Source organism: Schistocerca gregaria, chromosome 1, assembly GCF_023897955.1.
Source record: "Schistocerca gregaria isolate iqSchGreg1 chromosome 1, iqSchGreg1.2, whole genome shotgun sequence".
Lineage (NCBI taxonomy): Eukaryota > Metazoa > Arthropoda > Insecta > Orthoptera > Acrididae > Schistocerca > Schistocerca gregaria.
This window is the reverse complement of record NC_064920.1, coordinates 168,886,714-168,901,736: the sequence shown is the minus strand read 5'-3', so window position 1 is coordinate 168,901,736 and position 15,023 is coordinate 168,886,714. Positions and strand designations below refer to the sequence as shown.

The 15,023-nt window shown below is 41.4% G+C and overlaps 1 protein-coding gene across 7 annotated transcripts in view; it reads left to right on the top strand.

The window, feature by feature from the left end:
- The window catches only part of LOC126336147 (RUS family member 1), a 109,193-nt gene that overhangs the window by 3,684 nt on the left and 90,486 nt on the right, over nucleotides 1-15,023 (top strand). For 5 of the 7 annotated variants that reach the window (XM_049999657.1, XM_049999665.1, XM_049999650.1 and 2 more), the window contains exon 2: nucleotides 13,509-13,666. The exons of 1 other annotated variant lie outside the window; for it this stretch is intronic. In XM_049999657.1, coding sequence (XP_049855614.1) covers nucleotides 13,509-13,666 — 158 coding nt within the window. Of the gene's footprint in view, nucleotides 1-11,586; nucleotides 11,665-13,508; nucleotides 13,667-15,023 lie in introns of those variants that run through there. One more of the 7 variants, XM_049999673.1, reaches the window with a different exon arrangement.

Genomic DNA, 15,023 nt, shown 5'->3' with positions numbered 1-15,023 from the left:
CCAGATATGCTACTTTGTCAAAAACTGACTTTCTGAGACTGTATCCAAAGGACGGAATGTAACAGTATTATGAAAAGGACAGTTGCTACTCACCATATAAAGGAGGTGCGAGTCGCAGGTAGGCACAACAAAAGACTATCAGACAATGAGCTTTCAGTCAACAAGCTCTTCCTTTGAGATAGAACAGACAAACACGCACTCATGCGAACACAACTCACACACACACACACACACACACACACACACACACACACACACACACACACACACACACACACACACACAAAAAACCACAGTCATGCGGCTGAGGCTGTTGTCTGTTCTATCTCCAACGAAGGGCTTGTTGACTGAAAGCTCATTGTCTGATAGTCTTTTGTTGTGGCTACCTGAGACTTGGCACCTCTGCTATATGGTGAGTAGCAACTGTCCTTTTCATAATACTGTTACATTCCGTCCTGGATTTTATATTGTTGAAGTATGAAAAAAATCGTCTGTAACCAACAAAAAATATCCCTCAACGACATGAGATTCATTTCACCTATGTCAACATTAATTAAGCCTGCATTTGTTGGATAAGATTTCTAAGTGTTTGCTGTAGATAGTACCAGAATATGGGTATTCATTCCAGTGTTTCATGTAATTAGTGGTATTTCATTTTATCATGTCTCTGATGTATGTGACATTTTGATGTGCTAAATTTTCATGCCACATTTTAATTGAGATTGCTACCACACATTTGTTAAATTCTGTTGTATGAAACATTTTATACAGCTGTCTTTTGTGTCTGCCTGTTGCAACAGATTCCAGATTGTCAATGGTTTTCAAAACTGAGATATCTACAGTCTGAGCCTTTATGTACGATCTCAAAAACAGGAAATAAATTAAAAGTTTTATTTGGTGCATATAAAATGTTTAACATAAAGTTTTGTGGGTTTCATACCATGACATAATGTAAAAAACTAGGACTACATAAATGTTCGATTCCACATGTCTGCTTTAACCCATGACACCATCAGTATGGCAGAAATGGTTATTCTAAGTGTCTCCAATATGCTGCCTATAACATCACTACATACACATGTAAACAAACATGAAAATACATGTAAATAAGACAATAACATCTCCCTCCAAAAATACTATCAAACTAACAGGACAATCGTGGGAAATCGGCCGTTTTAGGATGGGGACAAGCTAAATAGAACAGTAACAAAAAGCACACTACAATCCATAAACACATAACATGACCAAAAAAGAAAAAGAAAAGAAAAAAAGATTACAACATTCCACTACACCAACAGAATCTACATGAATATTGACACCTCCCTTGACCTATGTGGGTCACTCACAGCTGGCACTACCAAAACACCTATAACTAAAACTATGAAAATTGGAATTGGTCATTTCTCTTGACCTGTATAGGCCAAGTACAACTATTGATACCAGAAAACCAGCACCTACAACTATGAAAAATAAAAGCAAAACCACAACACCTCAAAAATCCAAAAACCAAACATCCCTACGTAAATTAAAACACGCTCAGTACACCATAAATATACAAAACATCGCAACTCAAGAAGAATAGACCCAAAAGAAACAATTAAGTACAACCAACAAATTCCGGCAGTGCAAACTACATCGGCCACCCCAACTCCTCCCCCCCCCCCCCCCCCCCCCGCCCTCCACACACACACACACACACACACACACACACACACACACACACACTCTGCCACCACCACCACCACCATATGTACCCGTTCCTGCCCCAAGACATCAGAACTCTGGTCAACCTCATGTTCTTGTGACAAATACTACACTTAACAATCCCAGCAATCGTTCAAAATAACTAGATGAATTTAATAATGGGTAACATGTCCTCCCCATCTCCGACCGCGACATAGCACTGTTATATTTAATCGTATCCATACCTAACAACAGAAGCCACACAATAAATTAAATGTCTTACTGCACCACAAACATCAAACCAATAATGCTTAACAAAAATTCCAAATGCGTAAACAAAAAAATGGTAACTCACTGAAAAAATTTCCAAACTTTACGTTTGGAACTACAAACACTGCCAGAGACTTCATACATCCAACACCAAGGCTCAAATGATCTGTACAAACACAACCAACTCAAACTCCTTGCCATAATGATGTTGCACACCACAACACCCTTATGTTACAGGTCAAAATATGGGTGGAATTGGCACTTCCATTGACCCAGAAACTACGCTGTAAGAAACTAACATTTCAGCCACACTTAAAGTGCCCTCCTCCTGGGACTAGATGTAGTAGACTCTTAAGAAGGCCTGTGTAATAAGGGCAAAATGCGCTGTTTTCTTCAGTAGGGCTATTTTTTTTCTTTTTTTTTTATGTTGTGATGTGGTTTCATACCCATAAATCTTTGTGTTAACGGACTTCTGCTGCAGAAACGTGTATTGTTAAATACAAAACATTCTCTGGAATTAAATTGTATCATTGCTCCCATTGGAATTCTGTAATTTGACATCTGCCACTGAAATTCTTTCTATCTCAGCAGCAACACAAATCAACACGTTCGTACATTGATTCAGTTTTATGTAATTTGTTAACCAGACTTTTCTAATTGTCATGTGTTGCATGGTGGTTCAGTCTTTCTACGAAATGTTTTCTCGGTCAATCACAAATTTATGACATTTATGTTTTCAGTTGATAATCTAACAGCAACTAATGCTTGCTGCTTGAAACTTCTTAATTCTTTACGACTTTTTTTCCTCTTGTCTCATTTCTGTCTTATGTTTCATTTACACGTTTGCTTGTGAAATAACCCTTTTGTTTATGGTTGTTACATGATTAATTGCCTCTACAGTATACCAAGTATTTGGCACGTGGTTTATTTCTACAGTGTTTCTTCACATGTTTATGTTTGCCACATTTGAAACAATGAACTGTAGACTCTTCTTGCTGACTTGCTTTGACAAAGTGTTTGTTTTGTTTTGAGGTGAAAGCATTTCAGGATTTGCTTGACTATTCTGTGTCATTCAATCTCTCTCCATCCAGATACAAACATTCAAATAATATGTTGAGGTTATTTTCAGCTGCTACTTTATTATCCCTTGCAGTATGGATGGTAACATTCCAAGAATTTGTAACATAATCCAGCTCTCCTTCACAGCTTCATCTTCTGCTGCTAAATCCTCCACATGTTCTTGAGTTTATGTACAGTTTTTAGTAGCTGACTTACTAGTATTGTATTTATAACTGAAGAAATTTCTCGACAAAACATAACTTGTTAAATTTAATTTCTTGCTACACAGCTTGTATAATTTTTTAAGCAGTTGACTACCCAACTTTTATTTGCTATTGTCCCGCCTATGTTGCTTCTGCTATTCAAACATATAAAATTTCGTGCCTTAAGATCTTTCTCAATCCAAAGAGCCACATGCTGTTCAGTTTTTCTTCCTGTCAGTTTAACTTTCTGTCCATGTGTTACTAATTATAACATCTTTAACTTCAGTGTTTTTGAAATTGCCAGGAAATATGTATGACATTTCCGTATTGGTCCTAGCTTAAAAGTTCTAATTATGACTTAATAAAATCCAATGGTGACAAACAAAAATTTACTGTGGACCTTGAAACATGTAACTGATTTTTCTGACTGCACTTTGTCTGACAGCTGGTAGAATAATTCTGCTACTTTTATTTACTGGTGCTGCTTTTCTCTATTTGTTGATTAGGAATTAATCACTGACATGTACATGTATTACTTTATAAAATCTGGTGAACGGTCGCTTATGCAATTTTTGATGCCTGCCCATAACCTGTTGAAAGATTCTAATGTTGCCAAGATAATTCACTTACAGAGTTATTTATGTAGGGTACTTGAAAGACTTCAATGAAAAGTACTGTTGGAACAATGTTTAAAAGAAAGATTGCATTCTTGTACCTACATTCTTATGCAACACCTGTAACAACAGTAAGTAACTGACTGATCCAAGTGTAATTATTACAACCAAGAGTATCTGTGTAATCCATGCTCATTGCTTTCTCATGGGGAACATTGATAAGAACAGTGTAATAGTAACTGCGCCCTACACCACTGCAGGGACACCCCTCATCACTTTTGAGCTTTAGCTTTGTACTTTGTGTAGTGACAGTTCTTTTCAGTGACTGGAGGCTACAATAAATGAATATTGCTTTTTATTCACATGACTACTTGCTCCTGATATATGTTACACATTATCAGTCAAATATACTTCCTCTGTAGATAGTGAGGCAACAAATATATTTAGCCTTCATGTGCTAAGGTGAATCATTTAAATGCTGTAAATTACCTCCAGTTTCATAATGTGTGCAAAGTGCTTATTTGTTTTCATATAATTTGATATGTCTGGAATTTTGTAATATGATCAAGTGACATGTAAATAATACTGTTACTACATACTGCCATCAATCTGTTCATGATGAGAATCAGAGCCATTTCACTTCACATATGTATATTCAGTTTCACAGACAAATGGTGCAGAGTACAGATCTCAGACCCATCACAACAATGATTACTGTTATGACTTCACGTAAATGGTAATTATATGCAGTTTAATTAATTTTATCATAAGTGTTGAATCATATCAGTAATTGGAAGTAACAACTGTAGTGCAGATAAATAACTACTCTTTCAGCAGAGATTGAATCCAAGAATTAACAAGACCCGCAGTGCAGGATGGGAAAAGCTTTTGAGCCCTTTCTCAACTCGTTCCAACTACAAGAGGACATACCACCAGAGTATCTAAACATATACAAAAACCATCCCAGTATGAAGGCCTACTTAATAAAAACAGTTGTAAAGAGAAATATAATTGCTTTTTGGGGAAAAAGAAATAAATACAACATACCTTCACAAACAGTGGAACAAGAATATTGGTTGGTATGTTCAAAGCAGAACTCTGTAATTTGAAGATTTCCAACTGAAAACCCTAAACTATAAATGAATTACGACTGAGAATAGGATGAAAATGTTTGCTTATGCACATATTAAAATACAGAATATATTGCTCATTGTTTTCCCTTAACAAATAAAAATGTAATTTTATATGTGTCATATAACTGCAAATCATCTGCTTGGATAATGAATGCAAACAAATTTGGTAGTGTTAGCGTCATAGTATCTCTTTTTGCTAGATGGCCAAGAAAAGTGACATTCTTAACAATGTATTGTGACTGTTACTGATACAGCTGCTCAGAGGCATAAACCAATGCCACCCTTCTTCAGCATCTGCCGGTGATCGAACTCCTTCTTGGGACCCCCAGCATCTCTCAGGCCGGAAGACTCTTACTACCACTTGGCCACAAGACGCACCATCTGTGCACCCCAAGGTCACCCACTCTCTTTTGGTTCCAGATCTTGCAGAAGCCTGTAACCCCTGTGCCTTGCCCTCCTTCACCTCAGAAAGAGAAGAAGAAGATTATAGATGTCACCTAATCCTTGCCGGTGACTACTATGAACCAAGTGACCTGACCTCCTCCTTGGCTTCTTCATGTCTACCTTGGACATTCACCACACGATCATCCAGTGGAATTGCAACGGATACTATCATCACCTACCGGAAATGCAACATCTTGTCTCCTCCTATTCTGCGTTCTGTCTTGTTCTTCAAGGAACACACTTCCGTGATGACTGCTCTCCAACATTTCATGGTTATCAGGCATTCTGTTGGAACTGTGCTGGCCTCGGGGTAGTATCTGGGGTGGTCTGCATTTTGGTTTGCTCTGATGTCATTAGTGACTGGATCCACCTACGTACCAACTCGGAAGCAATAGTGGTTCGATTGCAAACAACTCCGGCAATCACCATTTGCAATGTGTACCTCCCTCCAGGTAGGCCACTTCCTTATATTGCACTGTCTACCTTAATCCAGCCACTCCCGCCCTCTTTTCTCCTCCTTGGGGATTTCAATGGCCAACATCCAGTGTGGGGGAGTGTCACTTCAACGGGTAGGGGTATCCTAATTGACCAACTTATCACAGACCTCGATTTGTGTCTCCTCAATGATGGTACCCCTACCCCCTTCAGTGCCGCTCATGGCACCTTCGCTGCTATCAATCTCACGATCTCCTCCCTTGCCCTCGTGGCTCCCCTACATTGGTCATTCCATAATGACATTCGTGACTGTAACCACTTTCCAGTGATCCTATTGTTACCATGTTGTCGTCAGGCAGACAGGCCCCCATGTTGGGCATTTTGCATGGCCACTTGGCCTTTATATACATCTTCTGTGCACTTTGACACCTTCCTCTCGAATCCCATTGATGTGTAGTCATACAAGGCATGTCTACCATTATTCCTCATGCTGCTGGCACTGCTGTCCCCCTATCCATAGGTAGCCCTCATCATCGACCGGTACTGTACTGGACCACTGACAGGCACTGCAGCGCTTTAAGTGACACACTTCACAGACCAACCTCCTCACTTTTATGCATCTCCGTGCTAAGGCTCGTTACCTTATTAGGCGGAGTAAAAAGGAATTCTGGGAGCACTATGTTTTCTCCCAGGGGACGTATGCTTCTTCAGTGCAGATTTTGTCCAAGCTCCGTAGCCTTCTGGGCTGCTAGCAACAGCACACTGTCCAGGGCCTGAACCTCCAAGGTGCTCTGTGCACTGATCTGTCCCCCCAGAACACCTTACAACACCATTTGTGATGGCATCATCATCCTCTTCCTAGCCTACCACCTTGTTCCAGCAGAAACGCAGAGTCGAACTGACCCACCTCTGTTTCATGCCACACCGCATTGAGCTGAATAATGCACCATTCACTAAACGGGAATTGGTGCAGGCTCTTAGTTCCCCAGAAGACACAGCTCCAGGCCCGGATTCCTTCCATAGCTAGATGATGCAACATTTGGATGCTCCCCAGAGGCAATAGCTCCTCAGTGTTTTCAACCACATTTTGCTCATGGATGCTTTTCCATCACAATGTACTTTGTAAACTGCTCGAATAGGTGGTCAGCTTCAGATTATGTTGGGTACTCGAGTCCCGGGGCCTTTTGTCCCCATATCACTGTGGATTCCGGGCAGGGCTATCTCCAACTGAACATGTACTCCAATTGGAATCAGCCACCTGACAGGCTTTTACTTGCCACCAGCATCTTGTCGCGGTCTTCTTGACCTATATAAGGCATATGACATGGCTTCGCGCCATCACACATTAGTTACCCTCCATGACTGGGACTTCCATTGTCCCCTTCTGAATTTTGTCTGCTATTTTTTATCTCACTGGCGCTTCCGGGTTCGATTGGCACTTCACTCAGCACCCCTCACATTCAGGAGAATTGCATCCTACAGGATTATGTGCTACGTCTCACACTCTTCCTCATTGCCAACAATGGGTGTGTGACCTATGTTGGTCCTCTGGTTACCCCGGCATTGTACGTTAACGATTTTGTCATCTGATGCAGCTCCCAATCGGTAGCATCAGCTAAGCGCCAGCTCCAAGGTGCCATCTGATGGGCCTCTCCATAGACTGCCGCCCACGGCTCAAGTTTTCTCCCTCCAAAAAGCGGGTTATGCATTTTTGTCATCAACTCACTGTACACTCCGATCCAGAACTTTATTTAGGCAACCAGCTCCTCAATGTTGTAGCACAGGCCTGTTTCTTGGGTCTGATTTTTGATAACAGTCTGACATGGCTGCCCCACATTCGCCACCTAAAGACTACACATATGCGAAAGTTTAATGCTCTCCACCTCCTGGCCTATACATCTTGGTGTGCAGACCGTTCCACTCTTCTCCATCTTTACCTTGCTGTGGTCTTGTCCAGACTAGATTTTGGTAGCCAGGCTTATGGCTCAGCAGTTCCTTCCACTTTGAAACTCCGTGACCCTGTCTGTCATTATGGGGTGCATCTGACTATTGGTGCCTTTCGCACTAGTCCTATTGATAGTCTCCTCACAGAAGTGGGGATTCCCACTCTACATATCCAATGGAGCCAACTCCTTGTTTCTTGCACAATTGCAATTTGCCAATTTCATGGCCATCCTGTGCCCCTGTGCTCTTTACCAATGAGGGATGTCTCCGTCCTAACACCCGCCCACTGCACCCCATGTCTCTCCTCCCATACCCCCCCCCTCCCCCCCCCCCCCCCCCCCCCCGTGTATGGTGCCTAGACCATGGATTAGGACCAATTTATTCCAGGATCCTAAGGTTTCTGTCACTCCTGTGGTTTTCGGCATCTTGTATGTGCCATCCTTGCAGAGTTCTAGGGTTCCACCATCTTTTATGCTGACGGTTCTAAGACAGTCAATAAGGTGGGATACGCTTTCATGTCTCCTACTGGCTTTGAACACCATTTATTGCCGGGATCATGTAGGGTGTTCACAGCAGAGCTTCTAGCCATTTACAGGGCCCTCCTTTTTGTTTGACTGTTTGGCTAGAGAAGTAGATACTTACCACCCATTTCCTTTCATGATTCCAGGTGCAGACATGCGGATCTATGTCAAATCTCTCTCTGCCCAATAGTGGAATGCCATCTGGATCATTACTACTCATAGTAATAAACTCTGCACAATCAAGGAGTCTACTGCAGTTTGGCACTCTTCCTTCCACTCCTCTCAGAAGCAGTCCACTGTTTTATGCCTTTTACAAATCGGTCATACCTGGCTTACCCATTGTTTCCTCATACATTATGAGCCATCTCCACAATGTAGTTATGGAGCCAGACTGATGATATCTCACATATTGGTGGAATGTCCCCTTCTTTTGGCCCTTCGTGTTAAGTATAGTCTTCTCAGTTCCTTAAATTTAATATTAGCAGACAATCCACAAATGGTTGAACTGGTCCTCAGTGTCCTCGGTAAAAGTGATTTTTCTCTTCCAAGTTCTTTGCTGTCGTTGACAGAACTACACTATCATCAGCAAACCTCAAAAGTTTTTTATTTCTTCTCCTTTAATTTCAATTCCTACTCCAAATTTTTATTTGGTTTCCTTTGCTGCTTGCTAATTGTACAGATTGAATACCACTGAGGATAGGCTACACCCTGTGTGACTCTCTTCATTACCGTTACCATTACTTTTCTTTTATACCTCTCTGCCTTCTGGTTTTTGCACATGTTGTAAATAGCTTTTTGCTCTCTGTTTTTTACCCCTGCTACCTTCAGAATTTCAATGAGAGTATTCCAGTCAGCTTTGTTAAAAGCTTTCTGTAAGTCTGCAAATGCTATAAACATAGGTCTGCCTTTTCTTAACCTGTCTTCTAAGAGAAGTTGTAGGGCCAGTATGGCCTTGTGTTTTCTTACATAGGTCCAGAATCCAAACTGATCTTTCCCAAGATTAGCCTCTACCAATTTTTCCATTTTTCTGTAAAGAATTTGTGTTAATATTTTGCAACTATGACTTATTAAATTTGGAATTATTACATTCTTCTTGAAGTCTGAGGGTATTTTGCCTATCTCTAATGTCTTGTGTACAAGATGGAATAGTTTTGTAATGGTTGGCTCTCCCAAATCTATCAATAGTTCTGACAGAATCTTGTGTACTCCAGGGGTCTTGTTTCTACTTTGGCCTTTCAGTGCTTTGTCAAATTCTTTTTTCAGTTTCACATCTCCCAGCTCATCTTCAGCTATGTCCTCTTCCTTTTCTATAATATTGCTTTCAAAGTTCATCTCCCTTGTGTAGACCCTCCTGATACTCTTACACCTTTCCCATCTTTGCTTTTGTACTGCTTTTACATTTGAGCTCTTGATACCTATGGTATCATCCGTATTGCTCAGGCACAAGCCACCACACCAATGCCAAGGTCCGTGGTTCAAGGGGGAAAGAGGGAGGGGTGAGTATTTAATCATTCAGAATATTTTTAAATATTTGGTTTAGAAAAGATCCATGAGGGGAGTGTTAGACCTGAGGCAACATTGCCCTCAGTGACTCAGCTTTCATTTTCTGAGAATGGCTTGGCGAAACTGAGGTTCATGTGCTGGAGACTGGTATGCACTACCAGTCCCCTGTCACCGTAAGCTGTGGGCATGCTTTAGTGAGCATCATGTGGTGCGGGATGGGACATTGTTTGTCTCAGTGAACAGGGATATTGGCTTGATCATCGGGATTGCAAGGATGGAATAAATCTCAAACCCCTCATCTCAAGATGTGCTGCATGCTGATGAGATGCATGGATGTTGAGGTAGAACAGTTGTTAACGGGCAACCTCTGGGGAACCTGGCGCACCTCAGTTGTATAAAGCTTGCTCATGCACACGGGGCTCCGTCTGAGTGGGCCATAAATTCCCTAGCTGCTCGTGGGATGAAAATGGAGCCCTTGAATTCTTCTGCTCCTCCTCCCAGCAGAAAGTCTGTACCACCTGGGAGTACGCACACTCAGTCCGAGAACGAAGGATAATCAGGATCAGTTAAACTATAGTATCAGAGCTCAAGAATTCATAAATCAAAATGTTCTTTTTTCGTAATTAACATTTGAAAATGAGAATGCAGGCTTTCTCGTCGAATCTTGATAAAATCTTCTCGGGTTTACAGCCGAGTCAATGCGTTGTTCTCCAGCAACATTTCAGCAAGTTTCTTACTTACCATCTTCAGGTGAAGTGTTGGGTTCACGTCTCGTCCATGTCTTTATACCCACTGGACCACTGGCATCTCTGCATCCTTGGCGCGGGTTGTGCCAATCAGGCGCGAGTGGAATCGGCGCGTGGTGGGGGGGGGGGAGCCGCGGGCGCCGGGTCCTGGCGTCTCGTCGCGGTGTGGCCTGTTTATTCCATACGCTGCCACCAATCTACCTCCATCGGAGCACTCTCATCTCATTCTTGATAATGTTGTATTCCACGCGCTGCTGAGTTGGAAGCCACTGTCCTGATTGACCAGGTTGTCACTAACCCGTATCTCAAGTGCCTCTTTAATAATTGAGTCCCAGAAACCTTTCGCTCTACACAGTCTCTTGGTTTCTTCAAACTGAAATATGTGTTCTTCACTGAAGCTGTGCTCCGCTACTGCGAATTTTTCTTTTTGTCCGAGGCGGACGCTTCTCACATGTTCAGAGATGCGTTGCATTATGCAACGCTGCGTCTGCCCTATATATTGTTTCCCACATTCACAGGAAATACTGTAGACACCCGGAGTTCTTAGACCCAAGTTGTCCTTCATTGAGCCCATCATATTTCTGATAAAATCAACAATATATTGGGCAGACGCAGCGTTGCATAATGCAACGCATCTCTGAACATGTGAGAAGCGTCCGCCTCGGACAAAAAGAAAAATCCATGGTAGCGGAGCACAGCCTCAGTGAAGAACACACGTTTCAGTTTGAAGAAACCAAGAGACGGGGTAGAGCGAAAGGTTTCTGGGACTCAATTTTTAAAGAGGCAGTAGAGATACGGGTTTGTGACAACCTGGTCAATCAGGACAGTGGCTTCCAACTCAGCAGCGCGTGGAATACAACATTATCAAGAATGAGAGAAAGTGCTCTGATGGAGGTAGGTCGGTGGCGGCATATGGAATAAACAGGCCGCACCGTGACGAGACGCCAGGACCCAGCGCCCGCAGCTCCCCCCCCACCACGCGCTGCCACGCCGAATTCGCTCGCGCCTGATTGGCCCGACCCACACCAAGGATGCAGAGATGCCCGTGGTCTAGCGGCTATAAAAACCCGGACGAGACGTGAACCAGACACTTCGCCTGAAGATGGCAAGTAAGAAACTTGCTGAAACGTTGCTGGAGAACAACGCATTGACTCGGCTGTCAACCCGAGGAGATTTTATCAACATTTGAAAATGTGTCACTCTTGTACATCCATAAAGGCTTGGATGAACTTGGTGGTAGCCTGAAGTGTATAATGTGGCTGAGGAATGGGTCCCTACTGGTTGAGACTAACAAGTCAAAGCAGGTGTAACTACTTAGGAAGTCCAAAAAAATGGGTGAAAATGTTGTAATTGTTGAATTGCATAACTCCCATGACTCACGCAAGGGTGTGATCTCGTGCCATGAGATTACGGACGTCGGCGTAGCCAAACTTAAACAGGAATGGGCATTACTGGGGATCGTGGATGTAGAGCAAATTATGTCCATTAAATATTCGATGAGATTCTTGTCAGGCAACCTTAATTGCCAAATTATTTGCTCCAATTGTCCAGAATATTCTTCAGACCAGTCATGAACAGTTGTTCGCATTGCTCATTGTCATCCAAATGGCGTATTGTCATCCAAAAAATTCCATTGTTTGCTGAAAATGGTATTCAAGTAGCCAAACATATCCATTTCCAGTTGATGATCAGTTCGTTTGGACCAGAGGATCCAGTCCATTACAAGTCAACACAGCCCACACCATTATGGAGCCACCACTTGCTTGCACAGTGCCATGTTGACAACTTGAGTCATTGCTGTATGGAGTCTGCATCACACTCGGACCCAACCATCAGCTCTTACCAACTTAAATGTGGACTCATCTGACAAGGCCATGATTTTCCAGTCATGTAATGTTCAATCGATATGGTCACGATCCCAGGAGAGGCACTTCCGATAGTGTTTTGCTGTCAGCAAAGGCATTCACGTTGGTTGTCTGCTGCCATAGCCCATTAATGCCAGATTTTGTATCACTGTCCTAATGGATACGTTCATTGTACATCGGGCATTGATTTCTGTTGTTATTTCACAGTGTGTTACTTGTTTGTTAGCACTGGTGACTCTGTCAAAACACTGCCGCTCTCGGTTGTTAAGTGAAGTCCAATGACCACTGCGCTGTTCTTGGTGAGAGGTAATGCCTGAAATTTGGTGTTCTCAGCACACTCTTGACACTATGGATCTTGGAGTATTGATTTCCCAAACAATTTCTGAAATGGAATGTCAAACATGCATCACTCCAACTACCATCCCATGTTCGATGTCTGTTAATGTCTATTGTGCAGCCATAACCACATGGAAATCTTTTCACATGAATCACCTGAGCACAAATGACAGCTCCGCCAATGTACTCCCTTTTATACCTTTTGTATGCAGTACTACCGCAATCTGTATATGTGCATATAACTATTCCATAATTTTTGTCACCACAGTGTGTTCAGGTTTGTGCAATTACTTCTTGCAGATGAGATCATCTTTGAGGTAAATAGCATGGAATGTAGAAATGGAAAAGAAGTGATTCCGTTTGAAAAAATAATGTAAGATACATCCCCTCCCTCTACTCAACCCACACAGATTAAGCTCAGCCTTAAAAAAAAGAGGCACAGACTCCATGGACTGAGGATATTTTATGCTCCTGAAATGCTTAGTAGCTGTATCATTCCTATATTTTCCAGCAGCAATCACCTCTGTTTTTTGTTTGGATAGCTGCAGGACAGAAATCTTCCATGATGACAGCATTGTCAAAACAGTCTTTGCATTTTTTTCCAATGTGAACCAAACTGACGTATTGAATCTGACCTTCAGTCTCCTTGAAATATGTTTGAAACATGGAAACATTCAATACTGCATTCATATTGTTAAAACTTGTACTGTTCAAAGCGTTCCAGGTAGTAACAATATTCTTTATGTCCTCAGTTCGGGACGACATTGTTTGTGTGGAATCATCAGTTTCTTATACTCACACTTATCGTGTCCGTCTGTTGGAGTTCCTACGCCAAGTGTTTCTGCCACAAGGCTACCCCGATAGTGTTAGCAGTGACTACTTCAACTATCAGATATGGGATACAGTTCAGGTGAGATGACAATTTCTGTAGCTTGTAAATTTTTAGGCTACTTTACAGATGACTCTAATTTTGAGTATACACGTAATTTATTTATTCATTTATTTATTTCATTTTAGAGAGTTTTGATGCTATTGATGGTTATGGTTTGTGCAAATTGAGCAATAGATAGGATACATATAATAACAGTAAAAAAAAGGGTTAAATCATGTAGATTTACATATATGCAGTGTGATAAGTTAAAATTTTAGGTCTTTTTTTGCACAATCAAAAAATTCCTCTATTGCACTAAAAGCCTTCTTTTTCAGCCAGTTTTGTAGAAGATTTCTGAAGGTTTTTAATGAGGTAGTAAGTGCTTTTGGTGGCAGTGCATTGAACAATTTTATACGAAGGTATATACAGCTGTTGTGAGTCTTGCTTAGTCTTGTAAAGGGTTGGTCAATCTGTACTTTGTTTCGTATATTGTGTCAGTGAAATTGTTGCCTTAATTTGTAGCTGTCTTGGTTTCCTTTTGTGTAGACTATGCAACTAAAGATACACAATGATGGTATTGTCATGGCACACAGTTTCTTGAAAATTGGCATTCATGATACATTGTTTTTGGAAATACTTGCTACATATCTAAGAGCCTTTTTCTGCTACCTACAAACTCTTTTTCTTTCCAGTGGAGTTGTCCCAAAGTAGTATGCAGTATGTTATGTAGCTATGAAAAAATGCATAATAGGAGTTGAACATAATGTTTTGACCCACACATGCTCTAAATTTATGTAAAAGATATACGTATCTTGATAATGTATTGCATATAGACTTTTTATGGAGGCTCCAACTTAATTTGGAATCCAAGGGTCCATTCAGATGTTTATCTGACACACAATCATTGTTAATATTACCTAAACCAAAAATTAAATTTTCAGCTTTATTCTGGTTTACAGTTAATTCATAGTCTTTAAACCAGATACTATAAATTATTAGGTTGGCTTTGCTTTGTTCCCTTAAGTCCTCTGTCATTTACACTTGAAATGAAAATGGTATCATCTGCTATAGAACAGATTTGCGTGGTATTATATAGGAATGGTCTCTTTTCTTTCTGACATGTATGTCCAAAAGAGCAGACACTATTGATTGATCAGCGGCTGTACTGAATCATGACGAAAGAAATATCAGATACTCAGCTGCAATGGGGCATTGAATGAACTCAACAGTGACAGATGAAAATTTGTGCCAGACTGAAGTCGAACCTGGATTTCCTGCCTTACGCAAACAGTCGCCTTGACTGCCTCAGTATCCGAGCACTTCCCCCATTATGCATTAATCCACTTGCTTGCAGCTTAATTGCATTCCATACAGTTATATTGTAAAGCCATTTGGC